This window comes from Hippopotamus amphibius, chromosome 16 (assembly GCF_030028045.1).
Source record: "Hippopotamus amphibius kiboko isolate mHipAmp2 chromosome 16, mHipAmp2.hap2, whole genome shotgun sequence".
NCBI lineage: Eukaryota > Metazoa > Chordata > Mammalia > Artiodactyla > Hippopotamidae > Hippopotamus > Hippopotamus amphibius.
The window spans coordinates 54,413,983-54,441,514 of record NC_080201.1 but is presented as its reverse complement, the minus strand read 5'-3'; the positions used below and the strand labels follow the sequence as shown (position 1 = coordinate 54,441,514).

The following is a 27,532-nucleotide window of genomic DNA, read 5'->3' as shown; positions in this document are numbered from 1 at the left end:
ACCTACTGGAAACAGTTTGAACTGAACCCTCAGGCATATCCAAACTACAGGCAAATGTGGCTTTTCCCACTTTCTGTCCTTTACCAAAGTCCACAAATTCAGCAGAAATAGCCCCCTCCTGGCCCCACTGGCCATCTGTGCGGCCTCTTGGGATAAACCAAGTTCCAGTGGAAAGGGAGTCCATTTATTTCACACAGCAGCACCACATCATTCATGATGAAACCTAATGGAGAGTTACCACTTTTCATCCCATGACTGGGACATCCCTAATAAAGGATGACCAAACTCACAGAGCCAATGGTAGTCACTTTGCACTGGGGGACACCCTCAAAAAATTATGTCAATTTTTCATATTTTTACAGACTCCTAGGCTGTTTGGTCCAGTTGATGGGCTCAAAATAATTTCACATTCAGGCTCATCCCCTATGACAACGCCTTCCATATTGGCAATATATTGCCTCTCAGACCTTGTGTATTACAATTAAAATTGTCCATCTCAGCTCCTACCATGACCCCCAGAGGTGGCTCACTTAAATGCCATGTGTGTCCACTTTGCTCCCATTTCTCAAGTAAAACCAAGTATTACCCTCAACAAGGGCCCCAGGCCCTTATATTTTAGGCCAACACTTGCCCTAACCCAAACCCTACCCTCCCAACAGTATTGGCATCATGGCTTATGAAGGTCTATACCAAAGGGTGAATGACCCTTCTCTCACCATCAAATTTATTTTATTGGGCCATTGTGCCAATGCGCTGACACAAATCATTTTGTCCTCACAGTGACTGATACGTATACAAGTCTACTCTTGGCTTATCCTTTCCAGTGTGCTAACATCACCACTATAACCCTCGTCGGAAATTGCTTGGTTTCCTCTGGGCCCCCAGATATCATTGACTCTGATCAGGATACACATTTTAGTGCTCATTCATTTCAGGCACAGACTTTACAAGAAAGCATCATTTGGAAGTTTCATTTGTCCTATCATCTACATATAAACAATGATCTACTGAAGGATGCCCTATTAAAATTACAAAATGGATACTGGCTTCCAAATGGCTCTTCTGCACACCACCTTAGTTACCCTGAACTTTCAACCTGAAGGTCCCAAGAACTGCCTGCAAAAATGCAATTAAGGGACCCATCCCCTCCTCTTTCTAGTCTCTCTAAAATACCCAGAAAAACTCCCTTTCCCACTTAATGACACCTCTCCACTCACCTAATCTAAAAATAGATAGAATTGAAAAGATTCTGGTACAATGTGTGCCAGATTGGCACCAGTTCTAGGGCAAACAATAGAATGAGATCCATTGAGAATTGAGGGCCCATGACCACCCAGGTTATTCTATAGGCTACAAGAAAGCTCTCTGCCAAACCTTCTATCCTTTCCCAACACAATAATTTTAAGGGTTGGCTTATGGGAGGTGTCTCTTCGCAGAAAATAAGTCTTGGTACCTGACCCCACACCTGTAATTGTGTAGAACTTCCAACAAGGGTAAGATCTTAAATTAGCTCCCAGTGCCAACATCTGCATATAGGATACCAGCTCTAGCTTAAGCCCATTATGGTAATACTTGAAGGGGGAGACATTACAGGATCTGGGATAACAAAGCCCATGATTCCTATCATAATAATCAAGCACCCCCAGAGTACTGAGATCTACACTTCAAAGGCACAAATATGTCATTGTGGCACATTCTGGCTCTACTTGTCCTGACCATACCTCATTCGGCTCAGGATCTGGACCTGGGGTTGTATCACTCCAGCTCAAGGCCAAACTCCTTGGGCTTCCTTTCACCCATCCTTACTCCAGCTCAATGCCAAACTCTTTTGTCATCACCACTTGTTTGGGGCATTCCATTAGTTCATAGCTTCTCCATAAGAATTTACTCAGTAACAACAGGAGGCAAAAAAAAGACTGAAGACAAAATTGTATCTGCATAGGTAGTGCTCGTAAAGCTACTTATATTCCACTTGTGCTGCATCTGTGGCCACATATGACATATAGCCAGATGTGCCCCACAGCATCCTTTGATCGTAAGCCACTCTTGCAATAATTTCTCAAATGTAGAACCTTTCCTTGAGGTCCTGAAGTTAGCCCAGGCCTCATGTTAAGAGTCTCCATCATCTGCTACATGAGGGTCCTTACAGATATCATCCACAAGCCAATCACAGATGACAGCACAGACAACCGTCAGCTCAGGGATAATGATCTCAGCCCAGGAGACCAGAGTATCCAAAATGATGACTTCAGCACAACCCATTTCAGTTCCAACCCTGATGCTGACACCTCAAGATGTTCTTTTACCACAATTTCATGCCAGAGCCCATTAAACGACGATCTGACACCCGCTCCACTCCAAGCCTGACACACGGCTCTTCCAACCAACTTGCATCCCCTCCTGTAGCCCCTATGACTTCCCCAACTGCCCTATCTTCTCACTCACCTTCTGCCTTATCCCCAAAATTTCAATGTATAATCTTGCTTACACTTTGTACCTGACCTAGCCAATGCCAACATTATTGTAGACTACTTAACTGAAGCTTCCAGTTTCTCTGCTTACATAAGTCTCTGCAATCTCCATACTCACCTCTCCCACAAAAGGTAAGCTCACTATGCAAGAAACTTAATGGCAGGCCCTTACTTACTCCCATTGATTTTTCTCAGCTCCTTCTTCTGCCTGGATTAACATTATCAAGCCCCACATTATCTTTCAGGGAGCCATCGTAATAACTGTTGACCTAATTATTTTGGATCAACTTTGCAAACATGGCCTCTCTCAAATACAAGTTTATTTACAGGAAGACCTGGGAGTTTGCCACACTAGCCCAAATGCCAGGAGTGAATTGTGAGGACCACAGGAAAGCAACTTCGATGTTTGATTTAGTGCCAGCAAGCCTCACCTCCTGCACATATCCCACTGCCTCCTTCATAATTCTGATAAGGTTCAATCACCAGCCCCAAAGCGCATGTGCCCTCCCATCATCTCTTTTAAACTTTGCACAGGTAGGATTTCCCCTCTATAAAATGCCTGAACACTGACTATTCTTCCTCTCTACTCTGGACCTTCTCCTGGACAGCCATCCTCTCTATTTTTTGATCATACCAAAGGACTACTGTCACGAGTTTTGTCACCCAAACCTAACCTTGGGTAGTGGTGTAGGGTGTTGGAGAGAGCTTCCTCACATCAAAGTGGAGTTGCTGCAACATACACATCAATGGCCAGGGGAAAATAAAACTTTTTTTGCAGGTTACATGACTGTCTACACAGAAAACTCCAAGGAATCTACAGAACAGATACTAGGATGCAAGTTTGGCAAGACTGTAGGATACAAGGTTAACATAAAACAATCAGTTGTATTTCTATATGCTAGCAATGAACGATTGGAAATTAAAATTTGAAAAATAGTACCATTTAATTTAGCACAAAAAACAGAGTACTTAGGTATAAATCTAACAAAATATGTCCAGGATCTATATGCTGAAAACTACAAACTACTGATGAAAGAAATCAAAGGAGTCCTTTAAAACTAGGCAGATATACCATGTCTATGGTTTAGAATATTCAATACTGCTAAGATGTCAATTCTTCCCAAACTCATCTATATATATTCAATACAATCCCAATAAAACTCCCAGCTATAGTTTATTTTTAAAAAATCACAAAGTTGATTCTAAAAATTATGGAAAAGCAAACAAATTAGAATAGCCAAAATAATTTTGGAAAAGAAGAATAGAGTTGGAAGACTCATAATATCTGATTTCCAGACTTATTATATAAAGCTACATATTGGCAAAAATGACAGACACATAGATCAATGGAATGAAGTAGAGGCCAGAAAAAGACCCACATGTGTACGGTCGATGTATTTTTCACAAAGGTGCAACAGCAATTCGATGATGAAAGGAAAGTTAACTGGATGTTTATATGCCTCACACTTTATAAAGATTAATTCACATGGATCATAGACCTAAATGTAAAACCTGAAGCCATAAAATTTTTAGATTAAGAAAAGAGAGAAGAACGGTCTTTGTGACCTTGAATTAGAGTTCTTACATCTAAAACCAAAAGCACAATCCACAGAAGACAAAAACTGAACTTCATAAAAAATTTTAAAAACTTAGACGCTCTGTGAAAAACACTGTTTATGGGATAAAAATACAAACTACACACAGGGATAAAATAACACAAAACACATAACTGACAAGGAACACGTGTCCAGAACATATAAAAACTCTCAAAACTCGAGAACAGTTCACCAAAGAAAATAGGTCTATGGTTATCAAACATTCACATATAAAGATGCTCAACTTAGTCATTTGGGAAATGTAAATTAAGACCAAAATGAAATACCACTATAAACCTATTGAATGCTAAAAACAAAACCCTGATATGCATTGACAGTGGGAATGCAAAATGGCATTTGCATTTTAGAAACATTTGTTTGTTTTTCATAAAGTGAAACAGTCTTACAACCCAACAATCCCCCTTGTATTTACTAAGACAAAGAAAACTTGTGTTGACACACAAACCTGTATGCAAATATTTATAGTTGCTTTCTTCATAGTTGCTAAAAATTGGAAGCCCAGACATCCTTCAAGCTACAAAAGGGTAAACAAAATATGGTACATCCACATAATAGACTACCACTCAGCAATACACATATCAAGATTAATAAATCTCAGCGGCATTAAGTGAAAGAAGCCAGACTCCAAAGGTCATATACCATATGATTCCATTTACAGGACATTCTGGAAAAGGTAAACTATAGAGATAAAAAACAAATCAGTGGTTGCCAAAAGTGGGAGGAGGTACAGGGCATGGGGGGAGGGGTTGACTACAAAAGAGTAGAAATGAATTTCAGGGCAGGGGGTGGTGAAACAGTTAAATGTCTTGATTGTGGTGATGTAATGACAGTAAGCATTTGCCAAAACACAGAATGATCCACCAAAAAGTCAATTTTACTGTATATAAATTATTCCTTAATAATAATAATAAAGTGAGCTTATAGGATCTTCACCGATGCCTTTTATCTCACTGAAGAATTTTTATCACAGATACTGAATTTTGTCAATTGCTTTCTGTAAATCTAAGATGATCATATGTTTGATGAAAAGAATCCAGACATAGAATACATACTGAACACATAGGAAGCTCAAGACAGACCTAATTAATACACAGTATAGAAATCATAATACTCGTTGCCACTGGAGATGGGAATGACAAGAACAGTACACAAGGAAACACTGGTTTAATAGAAATATTGTATATATTGATCTTGGTGATGATTATACAAGTAGATACATTAGTCAAAATTCATGAAGCTGTAAACTTGAGATTTATGCATGTGACTGCATGCAAACTACACCTCCATAAAGAATTGTTAGCATACAAAATTCTTTTGTATTTTGTTGCTGGCCACAACCCGATGAATTGACTTCTGGACCCACTAATGGGTTACTACTTTCGGCTTGATAAGCACTAGTTCACAGACCTGCAGGGTTGGGAAAATGAGCCCAAGTGTCTAATTTAATCCTCCCAGCCTCGGAGAATTCCTCTTTCTACACTAGAAATTTTTAGAGAGGAACTGAATGAAAATTTCAGAAGTGATTGTTCTCCCTTTTACTCATTTAACATTACTGGACACCTGCAGTGTGTCAGGCACTGAAGAGGCAGAGTGGACTTGGCCATCAACAAAGTAGCTGCCCTCTGAGAGCTTCTATTCTAGTGGAAGAGATTTGGGCATTTCTGCCTTAGTACTTTTGGTGACCTCCAGATCAGACTCATCCTTCCTAAGCTTCTCTTCTGTGTCATATTTGCTAAATGTCAAAGTTCTTACATCTCCACTCTCATGAGGCTTCTTTGCTATGTGGTCACCCAACCACTGTGACATGTCAAGGTATGGCAGAAATACCCTTTTATGATACAAATGTTTCATCTTCTATGACAGAACTATTTCAGCACCCACTTGAGGTATTAAACCATGTAATTTTATAGAGCTTCTTTGCTGTATGCGTTCTCTGATGAGGGAAAGTCCTTGTCACCCTCGTCCCCAGCATGGACTCGCTGATGAATTATAAGACTTGAGCTCCAACTGAAGCCTTTCCCACACTCCTCACATTTGTATGGTTTTTCCCCAGTGTGGACTCTCTGATGGGCTTGAAGGTATGAACTCCAACTGAAGACCTTACCACATTCCTCACACTTATACGGCTTCTCTCCAGTGTGGACCCTCTGGTGGGCCTGAAGGTATGATCTCTGCCTGAAACGCTTACCACACACATCGCATCGGTACGGTTTTTCTCCTGTGTGGACTCCACGGTGAGCCAGAAAATTTGAGGCCCGACAGAAGCCCTTCCCACACTCCTCACACTGGTAGGGTTTCTCTCCAGTGTGGCACCTCTGATGGGCCTGAAGCTGTGAGCCCACACTGAAGCCTTTCCCACATTCAGCACACTGATACGGTTTCTCTCCAGTGTGGACTCTTTGATGCACTTGAAGGCTTGAGAACTGACTGAAGGCCTTCCCACACTTCTCACACTTATAAGGTTTCTCTCCCGTGTGGATTCGACAATGGACATTAAGATCTGAACTCCGGCTGAAGCCCTTCCCACATGTACCACATTTGTATGGCTTTTCTCCAGTGTGGCCTCTTTGATGGGCCAGAAGATTTGAGGCCTGACTGAAACCTTTCCCACACTCCTCACATTTGTAAGGTTTCTCTCCTGTATGGACTCTAAAATGAATGTTAAAATCTGAGCTACGACTGAAGCCCTTTCCACATGCATCACATTGATATGGTTTCTCACCACTATGGCCTCTCTGATGGTCCAGAAGATTCGAGGCCCGACAGAAGCCCTTCCCACACTCCTCACATTTGTATGGTTTCTCTCCTGTGTGGCTAATCTGATGGGCTTGAAGGTGGGAACCCACACTGAAGCCTTTCCCACACTCCTCACATTTATAGGGTTTCTCACCTGTGTGGATTCTACAATGGATGTTCAGGTGTGAGCTATAACTAAAGCCCTTGCCACATGCATCACATTTGTAGGGTTTCTCCCCAGTATGGATTCGCTGATGAGCCTGCAGGCGTGAACGCCAACTGAAGCCCTTCCCGCACTCTTCACATTTATAAGGTTTCTTTCCCATGTGGACTCTCTGATGGACATGAAGGTAGGAGCGCTGACTGAAGCCCAGCCCACACTCCTCACATTTATAGGGTTTCTCCAACGTATGGGCTACTGGAGGAGCTTGACAATGTGGGCTTTTCCCGATGTTCCTCCCACATTCCTCAAACCTGTGTGGATTCCCGCCAGTGGGGACTCTCTGATGACAAAGATATGGCCTCTGACTGAAACCCTTAAACGACTTATCATATTTGTTCGATTTCACTCTACTGTGGACTCTCTGATGGGCTTGAAGACTTGAAAGCCGACGGAAGGAGTTTTCACATTTTTCACATTTATAGGGCTTCTCTCCTATGTGGGCTGTCTGGCTCATTTGAAGGTGAGAGCCCCGTATGAAACCTTTCTCATGCTCCACCCCTTCGTAGGGTTTTTCTCCAGTGTGGTCTCTGTGGTGAACTTGAAGATGTGAACTCTGATTGAAGTCTTTACCAAACTTCTCACCTTTATTGAGTGTGTCACCTTGTTTTTTCAACTGAGAGCCAGCCCCTTGAATATTTCCCATGGAATCTTGACACCTCGTTAATTCCTTTATAACCTGTTGCCATATTTGTGAGCAGAAAAGTTCTTCCTGTGGCAGATACCTTAATTCAGCTTCTTGAAGAGTCTGCATGCCATTTAGATTCTTGTCTCCTGAAAGGATAAAGAGACTTTAGAGATGGGGCATGTGAATGCTTTGCTCAGAGATGTCAAGGTTATAAACTTAGGCTCACACCGTAAGGCTATACTGAACCACAAAAAACTTCCACTTTTCTTTAATATCATACATCAGGTTCTCTGATTTACAGGCATCCAGACTCCAAGAGGTTGTCCACCAGGCTCCCACTCACTACACATTAGTGGGATCCACTTAGAATCATAGTAATTTTGATAAGTGAGATATAAGTGAGAAATCTGGTGGCTACAGAGCAAGAAAAGTACCTCCTAGGAAATGTTTACAAAGACGAAGCTGCACCTTACACAAAGTCTTATCTTCTTTGCTGTAGCAGGTGGCTAATAAAACAGCTTCCACAGAGTTCTGTCTACTGCATGCACATCTAACCGAAATGTTTGAAATGTCTAGTACGCCCCTGAGACCCACTATCAGAGGATGTCCCCAGGCAATATCGAGAAACCTTTGTTTTATTTTATTGGAAGTTTATTCCAATGGTAGGAGCCTTTGAGGCACTGGAAAGGTTGGAAAGATACATGTTTGGAAGAAACACCCTATCAGCTAAGGGCCTAAAGTTCACAGTATAAGCAGAGAGTGGTTTTTTCATTTCCTGCTGGGAAATAACCTTCTGGAAGATAAATGAGCAGAGAAGTACACTGTAATAACATATATTATTCTAAAACCTCACAGCAATAAAGTTCCTACAACTTTTAGGGGGAAAAAGAGTAAAAGGTAATCTTTTGTAGCAGAGCAAAAACTTGTGGAGGAAATAAACAGAGCACAATACAGATTCTCAAAGTCAACATTGGACAGGAAGAGTTATGTTCCCCATGGAACTCTGTTCCACTGATTAGCCATACAGCTTGCTACTAACTTCTTTTCAGGTGTCTCTTCAAATTATACCTTATTGGTGAGGCCTCTTTTACCATCCAATATCATACAGTAAATTCTCCCTACCCACTCTACACTCCTGGCAATCTACATTCACCTTACCCTGTCTTGTTTTTACAGAGCACATATTCCCATCTGACATACTATATATGTCCTTGATCTTTCTGTTTTATGTGTTCTCTCATTTGAATGCAATATCCATGAGTAGAAGCATTTTGTATTGTTCACAGCTTTACCACCACTCCCAGAACCCTGTCTGATAAAGTCAGTGTTCAATAAGTACATGATGAATGGATAAATAAATCCCAGTTTGACATCTCTGTGAGAGTTTGAGCCATGCCACAAAAGTAAAAGAGCTTTTTCAAGTAAATTACCCATAACAGGAAAGGGAGTGGAAACAGCCATGCTGTCGGGAAGCTGAAAGCCGTTCACCAGGTGCAGGGCTAACCTAAGTGAATGTTACTGATGAAAAAATCATGACGATCACAAAATCATGGCAAGAATCACTTGGGAGCCAAAAAAAAAAAAAAAAAAGCTTCAGCCATGAAGGTACCCATGCTTCTGAAACTTGTCTACTCGCTTCCCATATGTGTAAAATTTTTCCTTTTCCAAGTAGGAGTCGATGTTTAGACACCTCCTTGCCCCCAGGAGAAAGCTGTTTCTGAAAGCAGACTATAAAACTGATGGGCACATGGGACATCATAAGCCACTTTCAATACTGGGATTTTATCCTGAACTAGTAAGAAGCTATAAGAGGTTCTGAACAGAAAAATGACAAGATTTGAATTTGAAAGAGTCACTCTCAGTGGAGAATTGACTGTGAATGAGCAAAGCAGAAGAGAGAGCGTTACAAAGACTGCGGCAGTAATCCAGTCTAGGCACTGACTTGGATCAGAGTCACAGCTGTGGAGGCAACAAGAAGCAGGACAGGCTCAGAGTCACATGGCTCTCACCAGAGGAGCAATGGCTCTGGCTTGCTGTCGTCACCATCCAAAGCTTTTCTTCTCTCTCTAGCTGGGATATCACATCTGGTGTGAAGGACTGATGCCCTGCGAAAAGGCAAAGACAAACTTTTAAAACTAATACATTAGAAGGAATTCCCTGGTGGTCCCGTGCTCCAGGGAACTCTGCGCTCTCATTGCCAAGGGCCAGGGTTTAATCCCTAGTCAGGGAACTAAGATCCTGCGTGCTGAGTGTGGCGCAGCCGAAACAAACAAACAAAAAACACACAAAAAAACCATGAATACACGAGAGGCACAAATTATTAAAAATTGTGTTTCCCACTGCATCATCTTCAGGGCATCAAAATCAGTGTTTTCCAAACTTTTAATTATGATCCCTGGGAGCAAATACACTTTATGCAAAAACCCAGGATACATAGACATAAGTATAAATTACTGGAAAACATTATTTTCATCACACCCTTTTCACCATTTCTCATGCTATTCTTGGCAACAGGCCATAGTTTTTTTCTTACAAATTTATTTATTTATTTATTTATTGGCTGTGTTAGGTCTTCGTTGCTGCACAGAGGCTTTCTCTAGTTGCAGAGAGTAGTGGCTATTCTTCGTTGTGGTGCACAGGCTTCTCATTGCGGTGGCTTCTCTTGTGGCAGAGCACAGGCTCTAGCTATGCAGGCTTCATCAGTTGTGGCATGTGGGCTCAATAGTTGTGGCTCACAGGCTCTAGAGCACAGGCTCTATAGTTGTGGCACATGGGCTTTGCTGCTCCGCAGCATGTGGGATCTTCCCAGACCTGGGCTTGAACCAATGCCCCCTGCATTGGCAGGCAGATTCTTAACCACTGTGCCACCAGGGATAGTTTTTACTGCAACATTCAGTTATTGCCAAGGGCTCTGATATTTGCTACCCTATTTTATTTCTAATTCCCTAAAGAGAATTAGAGAATCAGGGAATCTTCCATGACCCACTCACTAATTGGAGATGACCACAATTTGAAAAGACAAAAAACATACAGCAGTCATGCAGTCAATTAACAGTTCATTTACAAACACACTTTGGCCAGGGGAGAAAGACTAGAAAAACACCACTTCTGCACCTCATGCTGATTAGAAAACCGGACACCAGTTCAAGAGCTCCAAAGCCCCGCCCATTCAAGGACAGGTCAATAACTCAGGGGCTGACATTCAGTCCCAGAGTGACCGTCCTCACCCACTGAGAGCAGGTTCTGAAAGTTCTCCAGCATCACATCCTGGTACAGCTCCCTCTGGGCAGAGTCCAGCAGCCCCAGCTCCTCCTCGGTGAAGACCACGGCCACGTCCTTGAAGGTCACCTCCTCCTACAACATTAAACACACTCCACTTGAATCTCACAACAGAGGTCCCCTGGAGGAAGGGAAGCACTGAGAATAGTGGGGAGGATGTATACGAAGTGGTTCCAGATTCTGAGAAACCAGAGTCAATTTTACAGAGTTAAACATTCCCAATAATGCATTTATGTTTTAGATTTTTTTCTTTTCATAATAAATGCTGAAAAGAACAACTTTTTACATAGATTTTTGCTTCCCACCCAATTATTTTCTTAGGATAAGTGAAAACTGCAATGCCAAAGAATAGGCAGCTTTAAAATTATTATGCGCAACGGAAGATTTTTTTTTCCCTTTTCCCCTATTTTATCCTCCTCCAAGAATATGTAAGTATCTCCAATTCTCCATACCATACACATTGAATATAACCATGTTTTTAAATCCTAGGCAACCTTATCAGTAAAAAACAACTTATTTGGATTATCTGTACTTCTCTGATAATTAACAAGCTCATCATATTTTCACATATTTACTAGCCATCCTCATTTTTTCTTCAGAACCTTGCCTGTTAATGTTCTTCACTTATACTCCAATTGGGGTTTTATCTTAGGATTCTACAAAATTCCTATCAGAGATTTTAAACTTTTGTTTTTTTAGGATACATATTATAAATAGTTTCACCCACATTTTGCTGTTGTTCTTGTACAGCTTTGGGTACAGCATGGTCTCTCATCCTTGGCACTCCTTACATTTCAGGCCAGATGATTCTTTGTTGGGGGTGGGGCGGGGGGGGTGCTGCTGTGTTCACTGTAAGATGTTTAGCAGCATTTCCGGCTTCTACATACTAGGTATCAGTAGCTCCCCCAAGCTGTGACTCTAAAAATGTTTCCAGATGTTGCCTGAGGGTAAGATTGCCCATGATTAATTATCACTTGTATACAGCATTGTTGTTGTTTTTTATAGCATTGTTTTAATTGTTCGTACAAAGACTGTGTTCAGCGCCAGAGCCCTGTACATCCAGAGCCCTGTACATCCAGTGCCCTATATTAGCAACAGAGGTCATGGAGAAGAAGGGGCCGCTGAGAGTGATGTACAGTAGGGACAGTATCATCTGTGGAATCTCCCATCCACCAGGACAACTACGCGCCCCACAGAATGGACTAAGTTCCCAATTCTTTTCCCTTGTCTCACTCTCTTTATCCAAGTAAAAATCCTAGGAGTCTTTTTGGATCTTTGGTTCCCCATGTGAACTTAAGCAGTTTTCTGAAATTCTACAGTCCTGTTTCTTTGTCATTAAAACACAGAGGAGACCAAGTTCAGTCTCATAACATTGGTCTGAGACCAAATGCAGTGAAATGAAAAGTCTTGGGCTTCCCTGGTGGCGCAGTGGTTAAGAATCCATCTGCCAACGTAGGGGACATGGGTTTGAGCCCTAGTCTGGGAAGATCCCACATGCCATGAAGCAACTAAGCCCATATGTGACTACTGAGCCTGCACTCTAGAGCCCGCGAGCCACAACTATTGAGCCCACGTGTCACAACTAGTGAAGCCTGCGTGTCTAGAGCCCATGCTCCGCAACAAGAGAAGCCACAGCAATGAGAAGCCCACACACCACAATGAAGCATAGCCCCCGCTGGCCGCAACTAAAGAAAGCCTGAGCGCAGCAACAAAGACCCAACACAGCAAATAAATAAATACATAGGTAAATAAAATTTTTAAAAGTTATTTGTTTAAAAAAAAAGTATACAAGTCCACTTGTACTTTTTAAATTAAGTACATTAGTACTTCGATAAAATACATGAATAAAAAATATAAATCAGTAAATAAAACATGCACATGATACGATTCAGATATGGGTAAGAAACAACCTAGCTTTCTTATATGAAAATACCTAATAATATTTTCTCTGAGTGAAGTGTCAGATCCTGGTGCACTCTGTTGTATTTGAATATTCTACATACAAAATATCCAAGGTATCTCATAGCAAGTGTTCTTTGTCAATTAGAGTTCCTAGAACATTAAGACCAAGGAATGGCAAACTCTTCCAAATTCCCTTTTGAGGAAATTGGTTGTATTAGGAAAACTGTTATTACAGTGTTCTTTAAAATGGTAAAAATTCTAAACTACTTAAATGTCCATGAATGGGGAAAAGTTATGAGACAACACGCAAATACAACCCCCCCCCAACACACACACAACGTACACAAATTCAAGGGAATGTGATGTTGCCATTAAAGACGTGGGTTACGTAACATCAATTAGAAAAGGTATAAACTGAGAACTTTATACTACAGGGATTACAAATATACAGTTATGAATGCATATGAGGAAAAGAACATGGGAAAATGAAGACAGTTGCTTTGTAAGGGAAATAGTAATAAAGTGGGAGATTTATTTTTGCTGCTATTGACTTTTCTATCCTACTCTTATCTGTGAAATTACGAAAGGTGATAAAAAAACAAAGATGAAACTACACTAAAATAAAAAGTAGCAATCATTCAGCATTCTTCTTGGCAAGAGGTTTCCAAATGCCTACTGTTCTCTTTAACCCTTCCCAAGAAAGAGAAACAGGATGTGTCTAATCACTGAGAAAAGAGGTGACAATTTAACACCTAGAAAGGCAAGCCCAACTCACCTTGAACTTGGTCATTTTGTCCTTCTCCTTCTGGGGAAGTGCTGAGTCTTGGGAAGGCACAACGAGAGAAGGAGAAAAAAGCTGTCAGAGTCTAGTCAAGGATGTCACTGACCCATTTGACTGCTTAATGTGAAACAGCAACAGTGCCCCTTCCTCAGAGTGGTTGGATGAGTAGAGCCTGGGCTGGATTCCAGATGCTACTCACCCCTTCAGCCGAGAGCCCCTGGGCAGCAAACGACCTGCCCAACCATACAACACATGGTGGCCCTCATACAAGTTCGCATACCTCTCAGGATATGATTCCGATTCTGGGGAGGGTGGAAATTGAGAGTAAAGTACCCACATTAAGAGAGTAATCTCTGGGGCCAAATGTCTAGGTTCATGAAATTGTTATGTATTAGCTGCGAAATCTTAGACACATTATTAGTATCTCTGTGCCTCAATGCTTCCATCTGGAAAATGGAGGGATTAGCAATGCCTAGTTCATAGGATTGCTGTCAGAATTAAATGAGCAGGTAGAAAGCTCAAAGAACACTTTCAGGGCACCTTATTTCTCAGTAGCAGCAGAGAGCAGGTAATATTCAGTAACATAAAACCTGTCCTCATAAGTAGTTTCAATGGCGCCTTAAGAGGCTGTTGCTTTGTCATATGAAAATCACCTTTAACCTCTGAAATAACTGTTCTTCTCTCTTGGTTGGTCATACTTAATTTGATGCATTTGCAGTAATATTTAAGATTACACTGATTTTTTTTCTCCTGTGTAAAATGTACGTCACATAAAATTTTCCATTTTAACCATTTTTTAGGTGTAGGGTTTGTTAGGTGTGTTGATACTTGTTGTGCCACCATCACCGCTATCCGTCTCCAGAACTTTCCCACCATCCTGAACTGAAACTCTGTACTCATTACACAGTAACTCTCCATCTGCCCTCCCCTCAGCCCCTGGTTACCACTATTCTACTTTCTCTCTGAATCTGACATTGCGGATCACTGCTTTTTCAAAAGATATAAGACCTTGCCAATTTGACTTTGTTAACAGTAGGGCCTTAAAAAGAGTCTTATCAGGGAGATGAAGAAAAATTAATAGAATCCTGTGACTTAACAGTAAGTTAATCAATATGCCACTTACATTAACAAGCTAATCTTAGTAATGAACAGAAACAACAAAAATGGCAACGTTTAACATCACAAAGGCACTAAGTACGTGTTGGGGACCTTGAGAAGCACTTGGCACTCACTGTTCCATTAAGGTACCTCCCACACACCTGTGAAGAAGCTAGGGGTGTACCAGCTGTGTGACTCTGGTCCAATCACCTCCACCTCGGTGCCTCTCCTCAGCTGTAACAAGGAGAGAAAAAAAAGAATGTCAGTCCGAGGGGCACTGTGGGGGATGAATGGGCTATAAATGTCCTTGGCACTGTACCTGGCATTTTACAAAGTTCTCAATAAATGATGACCATGACGAGTGTCCTTCCCACGTAACAGACGAGGAAGCTGAGGCTTGGTGAGGTCAAGAGTCCTTCCCACGTAACAGACGAGGAAGCTGAGGCTTGGTGAGGTCAAGAGTCCTTCCCACGTAACAGACGAGGAAGCTGAGGCTTGGTGAGGTCAAGAGGCAGGGGCGGAACCTGGATTCAGTTCTCACACTGGAGCCCCTCTTTTAGATCTTATCTCTCTGCTGCTTCTAAAGAAAAAAAATAAACAAAAGGGAGTCTGAGGACTCACAGAAAGAGAAATGAGAGCTTGAGAGCTAGGGATGAAAGACAGACACAGAAACAGAGAGAGGACTCTGAAGCCAGAGGATCTGCTTGAGGGAGAACACAGTTGGGAAGGGTTGTAGGTTCTGGAATCAGACCACCAGTATTTGAATACTGGCACCTCCAACTTGCTACTACTTAGTCCCAAGTCTGATCTATAAACTAGGAATGATTATAATAATAATAATTATTATATAACTATATAATTATAATGTATTATAACTATATTATATAGATATATAATATAATGTTTATATAATAATATATAATATAATAATAATAGTAATAATAAAACCAAACTCAAAGGAAGGTTAGTCAGTCTAAGTGACTCTACAAAAACATGTGGAACAGTGTCTGGCAGCTTAAACATTCACTAGGGTTACTTTACATGAAATAGTCAAGAAAGCTGTTCCTCGGGGTGGCTGCAGCCACACACGGCTTGATGAGCAGGCGTGGATGGGATTCCAGACACCACTTACGCCTTCAGCTGAGAGCCCCTGCACAGTGAACAACCCACCCAACCACACTCAGTGGCCCTAATACAAGTTCTTGTTGCTTTCAGGGTATGATTCTGATTCTGGGAAGGGTGGAAGTTGAGAATAAAATACCCAGATTATGAGATTATTCTTCGTTAATTACTGGTTCATTAATTACTTATTAGTTTATTATTAGTAGTTAGTCCTACTCCAGATAGAAGGACCCTGTATGGAAAAGGGCAGTGTAAAACTTTCCAATCTTAGAAAGAATATCCTTTCAGAATTTGTAACTCACTTTGTTCTGACCCTGTATTTGCCCAGTGACTTCTGCTCAATAAAAGTGTTTTACAGGGAGATCTTTCCATCACCTCTGTGGAAAGGGGATAATCAGTAAATCACTGTCTGTTTTGGGATTGATACTTAATCAGCTTTACATCCCGAGCACCTAAAGCAGTACCTGTAACACAGTGATCACTGAGCAGACACTCAGCGGTCAGTATCAATGTCAGTGTCCTGACACATGAGCCCCCCATCCAGGCTCATTCCAGCAGAGGCACATAACAAGACTAGACTAGCTGGCCAAAGGTTTCTTTGAGAGGTAAAATTCTGAGACTGGTCTCACTTGGGAGGATTTGAAGAGCAGGGGTTTTATTTCTAAGTTTTTCCACTAAGTCCTTCATAATATTTGCAAGATCAAGGTCATCTTTGGAAGGAAAAGGGCTTCTGGATTTTTAATACCATCTTAGGAAGATGCTTTCTACTCTTCAAAGTCAATGCCCAAAGGGACTCCTGTTAGAAAATCCACAGACTGTGTCCATCAAGACATTGAGAATGACAACTGTTTCATTGCCTGTGTGATTAGCACCAGATAGGATAACTTGTTAATTCTTCATTTAAAAAAATGAGTGTGTTAATTCAATGAACATTTATGGAAATCAGACTAAAAGATACAACTACTCAAGTTCATAGTCTAGTGATTAGGAAACCAGCACCCACACTGCACATTGCTAAGTACCAGGGTAGTGAACAGGATACTTTGGAAGCACAAGTTATGGGCCTTGAGGTCCACACTTGTTTGGAGAAGGTTCTACATCAGTGTGGCTTGATCTGAGCCCTGGAGGATGACTGAGTTCTATTAGCCAAAGAGAAGCAGAATCTCTGAAAAACCTCAAGAGAATAAATGTTACGACTGTAAGCGAACACAAATAAGAGGCAGAAAAAGATGGGCAGGAAGGCAGGATTCAGACCATGAAGGGGATGGCAGTGTACCAGCAGGAAAGCAGCAAAGGAAGGGAAAGTCAGAAGATGCCTTTTGTGTTGGAAACAGGTCACTCTCCCAGCAGATGGGAGACTTGGGGTGGAAGGGGCTGGGGCCAGAGAGACTGTTACCAGGGTCACACCAAGAATCACATCCTTCTTTATTCAAATGTCACCTCCTCAGACAGTTCTTCCCTATAGAGAATTTCAATCTCCCAAACACATCCCAACACTTCCAATCCCCCATCCCCAGTTAACTCTTTTCTCTTTAGCGTGTATCACTCCTCAACATCCTACTAGGTATTTTGCCCATTTATAGTCATCACATGTGTCCCGCAAGAAGTCTTCTTTCCTGCTGTGTCCCCAACACCTAGAATGCTACTGCAAGCACTAGCCAGGAGCTCAAAAAGATTCGCAGAATGACTGCTGGAACGAAAAGCTGAAAGACCCACCATGTAGATCAGGGCCCCATGATTTATCTCCTGAATCATTCACTCAGCATATAATATTGAGAGCCTGCTCTGTACCAGCCAAGCAGCCAAGATACAGCAGTGAACAAAGCAGGCAAAGACCTTGACCTCATGAAGCTGATAGTATAACGGGGTACCAGGGCAGTAAGACACTGATAATATAGTGAGAGATACTTTTAAGAACAATAAGGCAGGGGAAAGTCAGTTCTCACTACCAGTGCTTCTCAAATTTTAATGAGCCATAAATCAACTGGGAACCTGCCAAGAGAGTGGGTCCTCTGTTTCACCCCCAGAAATTCTAAATCAGGAGATCAAGGATGGGGACTAAGAATCTACCTTTCTACTAAGATGCCAGGTGATGATATTGTTGGTCCCTGGATCACAGTTTGAGTAGCATCAGTCAAAACCAGCCCTCTTGGTATTTTCTGACGGACTAAGGACTTTAGGTTTTCACCCTCAAACCTTTCTAATACTAACCCTAACCGAATGCCCTATTGCCTGAGGGCAAAAAAATTAAAGAAAGTAAACATACATTGCAAGCTTCTCTCTTGTGCTGATTCTAACAAATGGGATTAGAATCAAGGCTTGTTAGGATCAGAAGGAGTACCAAGGCCAACTCTAAGCATGCAATTCTACTGCCAACTCTAAGCATGCAATTCTACTCATAAGAAGATCCGGGCCATTCATAAAACACTCCCAATAACAATGACAGCAGCTGATATTTACAGCAGTTGACTTACTACCTACCAGGGCACTGTTTACACAAACTTTTTACACACAGTATCTCATTTGGTCTTCATAACAACTCTAGAAGTTAAGATGGTAACTATCCCCATTTTACAAATAAGGAAACTGAGGCACAGAGACGTTAAGCAATTTGGTTATGATTAACCAGTGGTCAACAGAAGAGCCTAATCTACTAGGTCTGTGTTTCTCAGCTCTAGCAGCATATCAGACTCACAGGGGAATTTTTAAAAAATGCTCAGACTTTAAATGGAAAGTAAACTTTAAAAGTTATATAAAAACAATTTTTCTTAAATTCAAAAAAAAAAAAAAAAAAAAGATAAAAAAACGCTCAGACCTTATCCACAGCTAATTAAATCAGAATCTTGGCAGTGGGTTGCTGACGTGTGCATTTTTGCCCCTTCCTCCCATCCCAGGCTATGATTTCGTTGTTCAGTCAGGACATTGCACCAGGCAATGAACTCCAGGCAAAATGACAGTGGGGCCCATGCCCTTGACCAATATGCAGTGGTTCTCAAACGCTGGTGTGCATCTCTATTGTAAGGCCTGAAATTCCAAGTGCTGTCTTCACATCTTTGAGCCTCACAGGGCCTGGAAGGCCTAGCAGTGAGTTCCTCTGCTCTCTCCAGATGGGGCCCTTTCCCTGGGGAAGGGACTTCCCATCCAACTAGTATCCCTATGGGTTAACCATGTTTTTATTTATTTATTGGCCACACCTCACGGCACGTGGGATCTTAGTTCCCCAACCAGAGATCGAACCCGTGCCCCTGAAGTGAAAGCGCCAAGTCCTAACCACCGGACCGCCAGGGAATTCCCTTAACCATTGTTTTTAGATTCTGTTTTAGCCATTTGATATCTGTGATTACTAACCTCTTCATAAGTCTGTTGAATCACAGGGCCGGACTGTCAACTGCAGTTATTTACACATTCCCTGCAAGCCAGCTTTCAAGGGCATGCAAGGGTCATAATACAATCCTCCCAGTCCCTGCCCCCTGACCTGCCTGTTCTCATCTAGTTCCCTCCTGCCACTATAGTCATAAAGGCACAGTCCCGTCTCTCTGCTCCCCAACCCGTGTATGACAGGTTTTGTGTGCTCCTGGGTGGCATGCTGTGTCTCTCATTTCTGGGGGGAATTTAAGTACTAAAAACCTTCTTTCTCAATAACCTCTCCATGTTGTCATTCAATCACCTTTATAAATGAAGACCTGACACAATTCACTCCATCAGCTGGACCAGCCTCACCTACTTAGTCTTCAACCTAACAGGTTTCACCTCTATTTCAGCTTCAAAATTGTTCAAACAAGGCAATCACATCCTCCTGCTGGAACCAAGGGTCACCCCACCCTCTGTTTACTACGGAGCCTGACTCTCAGAGCCCCTGCTGTTTCATTCTAGTGCTGAGCGCAACCCTGGGTGGCCCTGCATGGCCGGCAGCATCCTCCTCTCGCAGGCTGCGAGTAGGTGACAAACTGTTGCCAATCTCATCTGCCTGGTGCGACCATCTCATACTGTTTAGGACACTGATTCCTCCATCCCAAACCAGGTGAACAGGATGTGATTGGAACAGCATCAGAATCATCCAGAGACCTAATAAAGAAGACAGAAGCCCGGACTCACTGAAACCGTAAAAGGACTGGGTCTTTATAGTGTTGACCAAGTTCCCCAGGTGATTCTAATATGACCCGAGTTTGAGAACCACCGCGTTATTCTACTGTGCCTCTCAAGGTATCATCCGAACTGCCCAAGAATAGCTGGGAAGCCCAGGGCAGAGTTAGGCCCGGCACTCAGGTCTCCTGATGACCAGCTCCCTGCTTCTCTCCACTGTAAGATGCCCTTGGAGGTCTAAGAGGCAAGAGTGACTTAAATGCCCCTGGAGGCCAATCCTCAGAGGGAAAAGGGAGGTGTCCATTTAGACCAGTGCTGTCCAACAGAAATATGATGCAAGCTACATGGGTAATTTAAATGTTTCTAACAGCTATCTTAAAAAATGTAAAAAGAAGTGAGCTTAATTTTAACAACATATTTTATTTAACCCAACATATCCAAAATATTACTTCAACCTGCAATCAATACAAAAATTATGAGATACCTTACTTTTTTTTTTTCAGTGTTTGAAATCCCATGTCTGACACAGCACATCTTAGCACCAGCCACACCCGAAGAGCTCAGGTCTCATGTGGCCAATAGCTACCGTATTGCATGATGAAGACTTAGACCTTTTTAAAGCAACAGAGACCATATAATCATCCCCCAGCAACTCACTAGGTTCAAAAGACAGTCAATTATGTTAGTTACAAGTTTCAGCAATGGTTATTGAGGAAACCATTTTTGTTCAACGTATGGTAGAATTGGACTATTAAAAGAATAAGGAGGGGGAGAAAAGCACACCCTAAAACATTCCTTGCCCTTTTAATAATTCACTGCATTTTTCATATTGCATACTCCTCTGTAATAAATAAAGGACAACTCTAGTCTGTAATACACAGAGGATGCACTATGTGCCAGGTGCTGTTTCAAGCACTTTCCATATTACATCTCTTTTAATCTTCACAAAAACTTGGTAGGAGGTAGGTATTAATTTTGTGGTTACTTGACGTAAGAAAACTGAGGCACAGAGAAGTTAAGTAAGTTGCCCAAGGTCATCTAGACAGAGTGCTGGAGCAAGGTTTCAGACCCAGCTGCTGAGGGGGTTTGTTTTGTCTTGTTTTGGGTTTTTCTGTTTGTTTTTCTAATGGCTGTGCCACGTGGCACGTGGGATCTTAGTTCCCCGCCCAGGGGTCGACCCGCACCCCCTGCTGCGGAAGCGTGGAGTCTTCACCACTGGACCACCAGGGAAGTCCTAGCTGCTGAGTTTTCATCCTGACTCTGCCCCTTGCTGACTGTGCCACCAGGTCATTTATTCGATTGTCTTCAACTGTCTTCATTGTAAAAATGAGAATAATAATGGCATTGTTATGAAAGATAAATGAGTTATGGCACATAGAGCACTGGAAATTCGCCGAGACATAAGAGGTGCCCAACAAATGTTAGCTATTCTCATCATCCCCATCATGTTCCCTACGTAATAAACAAAAAATTGAACATTAACATCGATTTGAAAACAAACTTATTGTTACCAAAGGGGAAGGGAGGGATAAATTAGGAGGGGGATTAACATATACACGCTACTATATATAAAATAGATAACCAACAAGGACCGACTGTATAGCACAGGGAACTATACTCAGTATCTCATAATAACCTTTAACAGAAAAGAACCTGAAAAAGAATATACAGTAAAACCTTGGATTGTGAGTAACTTGTTCTGCGAGTGTTCCGCAAGACGAGCAAACATTTCTAATAAATTTTAACTTGATAAACGAGCGATGTCTTGCAACACAAGTAGTACGTGATGCCGAATGTCACATGATCACAACTGAGCCAGTGGAGCTGACCACCGAGGAATTGATAGATCTGCATCGTGAGCAACAGCAAGAGGTTATGGAGGCGATCTCGTCTGCAGAGGAGGAGGAGAAAATGGCAGAGGAATCCCTCACTTCAAATGAGATTAGGGAGATGTGTAAAATGTGGGAAATAGTGCAAAATTTTGTAGAAAAGCACCACCTGAATAAGGCTGTAGCAGTGCAAGCAATGAATCTGTTTAGTGACAATGCAATGTCCCATTTCCGTGAAATCCTCAAAAGGAGGCAAAAGCAAGTGTCATTGGATAGGTTCCTTGTTAAAGTTGCACGAAAAGAAAAAGATTCCATTGAGCCAATAGATAGCAGTGATTCTGTTAGTGATAGTGAAAGTCGTCCTACACAATAACCCTCCTCTCTCGTCTCCCTCACACCAGCCACGAAGGTTTTAAAAGGTAAGTGCGGGTTAATTTGTTTATTTTTCTTTATAATTTGTATTTTCTTTATTATTTTGTATTATATTACTGTATTGTAATCATTTTTCTATGAATATTTTTTGGTTGTGGAATGAATCATCTGAGTTTCCATTATTTCTTATGGGGAAATTCGCTTTGATATACAAGTGCTTTGGATTACAAGCACACTTCCGGAACGAATTATGCTCGCAAACCAAGGTTTTACTGTATACATATATGTATAACGGAATAACCTTGCTGTACACCAGAGGCTAACACAACATTGTATATCAACTATACTTCAATTAAAAAAAGAAAAAAAATGGATGGATACCTTTTTATATGTATATTTATATACACATGATAACTGAATCACTGTGTTGTATACCTGAAACTAACATGACATTGTAAACAACTAAACCTCACTTTTTTAAAAAAGTTGATTTGTTTCCAAGGAAATTTGTTTTAAAGCATGATGATATTAGGCATGGATGATACACCAACTTTTGAACACTCCAAAAAAGCTGGTGGATTCTACATCTCCCCAAAAGTAAGTGAGGTATCAGACAAGGCATATGGTTATAGACTGTCTTTCTGTTTTTATTCTCTAATCGCAGGCTGTAGCCCTTTGTGGCAGCTGCATAAATCACACTCACTGAATAACTCCTCTCTGCTGACCCTGCGCTGGGCATTCCGAGAAGAATAAAACCAGATCCATGAATCAGAGGTCACTGGAGCCTAACAGGAGAGAGAGATGAAATTGAGAGTCACATTCCCATGGCAAGTGCCACTTCAAAGGAGCAAAGGCAGTTCATCATTTTCTTTCCCTAACTGCAACTCTTTCTAACTTTCTCATATAAATAACGTTCTCCTAGTTGCCAGGTATGAAAATCTTAGAGTTGCTGTGAATACCTGTTATGGGCTGCATTGTGACCTCCACCCCCAAACTCATAGTTAAAAGTCCTAATCTCCAGTTCCTCAGAATGTGATTGTATTTGGAGACAGGAAATTGAAAGAGGTGATTAAGTTAAAATGAGGTCATTAGGGTGGGCCATAAATCACTCTGGTTGGTGTCCTTTTTTTTTTTGTTATTTTTTGACTGTGTGGCGAGGCTTGCGGGATCTTAGTTCCCCACACAGGGATTGAATCTGGGCCCACAGCAGTGAAAGCACCGAGTCCTAACCATTGGACTGCCAGGAATTCCCTGGTGTCCTTCTAAGAGGAAATCTGGACACAAACAGGGAGAGCAGAGGCATGTGCACGCACACACACAGGAACTGTGCTCCACAACAAGAGAAGCCACAGCCATGAGAAGCCCGCGCACCGCAAAGAAGAGCAGCCCCCGCTCTCCACAACTACAGAAATTCCGTGTGCAGCAACGAAGACCCAATGCAGCCAATAAATAAAATTTTTAAAAAAAGTTAAGGATATGAATAATCTGATAACAATTTTGTATAACATAGATAAATACACACTGAAAAACTGCTAAACAGATATGCACTGAAGTGTTAATAATCATCTACATCCTATATGTCTACGTTATATATACCTCATACATATCCTATACGTTTATAACATACACATCTATATGGGTAATTTTTTTTAACTTTATTTTTAAAATTTATTTAGTTATTTATTTTTAGGCTGCGTTGGGTCTTCATTGCTGCGCATGGGCTTTCTCTAGTTGTGGCGAGCGTGGGCTACTCTTCACTGTAGTGCGCAGGGCTTCTAATTGCGGTGGCTTCTCTTGTGGAGCACAGGCTCTAGATGCTCGCAGTTCAGTAGTTGTGGCATGTGGGCTCAGTAGTTGTGGCTCACAGGCTCTAGAGAACAGGCTCAGCAGTTGTGGCACAGGGGCTTAGCTGCTCTGCGGCATGTGGGAATTTCCCGGCCCAGGGATGGAACCCATGTCCCCTGCATTGGCAGGTGGATTCTTAACCACTGTGCCACCAGGGCAGTCCCTACGTGGGTAATTCTTAATGTTTTTCATTATGCCATCTCTCTACATTTTCTGAATTTTCTACAATGAATGTACATTTCTTCCATCATCAGAATATGAACTATAAATATTACTTAAAATAAGATTAAACAAGAACGCTTTCAAAATTTTATAAAGATGCCGAAACTCACTAACCCTGCTTTCAAATCCTCTACTATAAAATTCCAACCTACCTCCCCAACTTGATCCCAAATGTCTCCTCTGCAGCCAGTTTCCTAAGGGTGAATATTTTGACAGACTGTTTTTCTATTTTGGTTCCTAATTCCAATTTTGGGATTTTAAACTAGGGGACCAAAGATATCAGGAACACAAGCCCTAGACTCGAATTCTACTGCTCTTAAGTAACTCATGCTCCCTCTATCTCCATTTCCTCATCTGTTAAATAGAGGTAATAACAGTATTCACTTCACAGGGCCTTGTGAAGGTTAAATGTACTTACTTTTATAAAGCCCTTAGGAGGATACAAAGGACTCAGTGTTTAACCATTTTGATTATCACTCATGCCCTGTACATGATGTACATATTTTCACAATTATTTAACAGTAACTGAACGCTTTTATAGCAGAAATATTTACTAATGAATAAAATACCTTCTACCACTGGTACAGAAAAGGAAGATGCTAAGTCCTGCCACCGTGGGGCTCTGCTACCACGACCCCTGGGTTCACCCCTCTCCTTTCCACAACACCTCTTTTCAGAAGTCAGGGCAGGAGAAGGAAAGGAGGCTGGGAGATACCACGACTTAGTGGTTCCGGGAAAACCACAGCAGGTACCTGTGGGTGACCCATTCTTTTTTTAAAAACGGGTGAGAAGTCGTCCAGGCACAGCCTCCTTTTCTGCAGGGATCAGAAAGAAGAGCCAGTGGCACCTGGAGGAGCTTCTACCGGAAAGGATGCTTTTCTATTATCGTCACATCATTAACAGCAGACACCTTGCCACACGCCTGATCTTTTCCAAACATTTCCCTTGAATAAGGCAGGCACTCCTAACACCCCTTTTTACAGAAAAGGAGACCAAGGCACAGAAAGATTACATTCCCATCCAACACTACGACGCTAGGAGGTAACAGAGCGTGTGGAAGGTGCTGGGGGAGCCGGGTTGGACAGCAAAGAGCCGCGGAGACAAACTGCCGATTTCGGTCCGCCTACAACCGGAGGACTTGCGAACCTCCCCAAACGCAGAGAATCGGGCGAGGAGAAGGCAAGCAGCCGCCCCCGCCCCTCCCCCGCGCCCTCTGCCACAGACCGAGGCTTTTCTGCCCTGTGACCGAGGACCGAGCCCGGCTGATCCCAGGACCAGGTCAGAAAAGTTAAGAGAAATCGCCCGCTCCCAGAGAGAACTCACCTCCTGGAGAGAAGCGAAGGCCGCAATCACAACCTCCTGAAGCGGAAATACCTCGGACTACGCGAAGCTGCTGAACTACATTTCCCAGCATCCGCGAGAGGAACAAGAGCCGCTGCCCTGTCCCCCGGGGCGGAAATGCCAGCTCCAACGTCTACGGCCTGAATAGAATTTCCCAGACTCCACGAAAGGAGCGGTTTCGTACTCTCGCCCTCCGGTGGTCGAAATGTCTCCAAACACGCACAGAACTGGATTACACTCGCCTATTTTACCAGAGAAGCAAATGACACATCCGCGCTTTCCCGGAGCGGAAGTGCCCCAATCACAGGAAGCGTCCAGACTACACGTCCCAGAATCCTCTGTAAGGGCTGATCTTCCCGCCTGTCTGCAGTTTTGCTTTTGAATTGGCAGGTGAAGTCTATATTAAGACTTAGGCGCTTGTAGAACTTGGCTTGAGTTTTGTTTTTCTCATTGCTCCCTGACAGAAATTGGAACTATATATGGAAAAGTAAATGGGGAATAATTATGAAGGCGTGCTATGTGTGAGGTAAAAATAGAGATCGTAAGAGGGACGGGCTGAGCTACAATGAACAGTTTTCTTTACTACCTGGACCTGGGTTCACCCTTGCCCAAGACCCCATAAAAAGGAGGTGCAACCATCGAATGGGACGTGAAACAGAAGCAGCAAAATTCACTTTTCCTTTACTTTGGTTTTCTTGCATTGTTAGGGAATTGGAGAAGATATTATTGTATTCAATACCACCCTATATAATATTTTGAAAAAGTTACTCTTTGAGTTCCAATTAAGAAATCATACCGTGTAATTCTTACTCCTCTTTAACTGAAATATAATTGACATATAACATCGTGTAAGTTTAAGGTATACAACATGTTGACTTGATACATTTATTTATTACAGTATGATTACCACTTAGTGTTAGCTAACACTTCTATCATCTCGCCTAATATGTCTTTTTTTGTGGTCGGAACAGTTAGGATCTAGTCCCTTATCAACTTTGAAGTCTATAATACAGTATTATTGACTATAATCACTATGCTGTCCATTAGCTCCCCAGGACTTATTTATCTTCTAGTTCCAAATTTGTACCCTTAAACAACGGATCCCATTTCTCCACCCCCAACCTGTAATATCCATCATTCTACTCTCTGTATTTGGAGTTCGCCTTTTTAAAGATTCCACATATAAGTGGTATCATACAGTATCTCTCTTTGTCTGATTTAACCTCACTTAGCATAATGCCCACCTATGTTGTTGCAAATGTCAGTGTTTACTTCTTTCTCATGGCTGAATAAATTTCATTGTATAAATGACACAACTTCCTTATCCATTCATCTGTTGACGAACACTTAGGTTGTTTCCATATTGTGAATAATGCTTTCTGAAAGAAACATGGGAGTGCATATACCTCTTCAAATTCCTATTTTCATTTATTTTGAATATATACCCAGAAGTAGAATTGCTGTATCATATGGTAATTCTATTTTTAATTTTTCAAGGAACATCTATACTGTTTTCCATAAAGGATACACCAATTTACATTCCCACCAACGGTGTACAAGGTTTCCCTTATCTCCACATCTTCACCAACACTTATCTCTTGTCTTCTTGATGACAGCCATTCTAATAACAGGTGTGAGGTGATATCTCATTGAGGTTTTGATTTGCATTTCCATGATGATTAGTGATGTTGAGCATCTTTTATGCACCTGTTAGCCATTTGGATGTCTTCTTTGGAAAAATGTCTATTTAGTTCTTCTCTCCCCCCTTCCCCCTTTAAATTGGATTGTTTGGGGTTTTTGGCTATTGAGTTGTATGAGTTCTTTATATATTTTGGATATTAACCCCTTATCTGATATATGGTTTGAAAATATTTTCTCCCATTCCATAAGTTGCTTTTTCATTTTTGTAAATTATTTTCTTTTGCTATACAGAAGCTTTTTAGTTTGATGTAGTCCCACTTGTTGATTTTTGCTTTTGTTGCTTGTG

The 27,532-nt window shown here is 41.8% G+C and overlaps 1 protein-coding gene across 4 annotated transcripts; it reads right to left on the bottom strand.

Moving 5' to 3' along the window:
* Positions 1-3,870: 3,870 nt before the first annotated feature.
* ZNF45 (zinc finger protein 45) lies at positions 3,871-25,741 on the bottom strand. Of its 4 annotated transcripts, XM_057712039.1 has the most exons (9): positions 25,528-25,560; positions 22,841-22,922; positions 15,051-15,311; positions 14,893-14,965; positions 13,628-13,674; positions 11,678-11,891; positions 10,899-11,025; positions 9,681-9,776; positions 3,871-7,817 (listed from the first exon to the last, which is right to left on the bottom strand). In XM_057712039.1, the coding sequence occupies exons 6-9, from the start codon at positions 11,723-11,725 to the stop codon at positions 5,992-5,994; spliced, it is 2,097 nt and encodes a 698-aa protein (XP_057568022.1). In that variant the 5' UTR covers positions 11,726-11,891; positions 13,628-13,674; positions 14,893-14,965; positions 15,051-15,311; positions 22,841-22,922; positions 25,528-25,560; the 3' UTR covers positions 3,871-5,991. The 4 variants fall into 4 exon arrangements, with proteins under 4 accessions (XP_057568022.1, XP_057568021.1, XP_057568023.1 ...); XM_057712038.1 differs by lacking the exon at positions 22,841-22,922 and having other exon boundaries at positions 25,528-25,740; XM_057712040.1 differs by lacking the exons at positions 11,678-11,891; positions 22,841-22,922 and having other exon boundaries at positions 25,528-25,741.
* Between the last annotated feature and the right edge of the window lie 1,791 nt (positions 25,742-27,532).

Bases quoted from the DNA above. Each gene is read 5' to 3' on its own strand.
- ZNF45 (XM_057712038.1), bottom strand. From the start codon at position 11,725: ATGAGAGACCATGCTGTACCCAAAGCTGTACAAGAACAACAGCAAAAT. The intron at 9,777-10,898 runs GTGAGGACGGTC...GCCTTTTCGCAG, and splicing joins TCAGAACCTGCTCTCAGTGG to GGCATCAGTCCTTCACACCA. The intron at 7,818-9,680 runs GTGAGAGCCATG...TTATCCTTTCAG, and splicing joins CCAGAGCCATTGCTCCTCTG to GAGACAAGAATCTAAATGGC.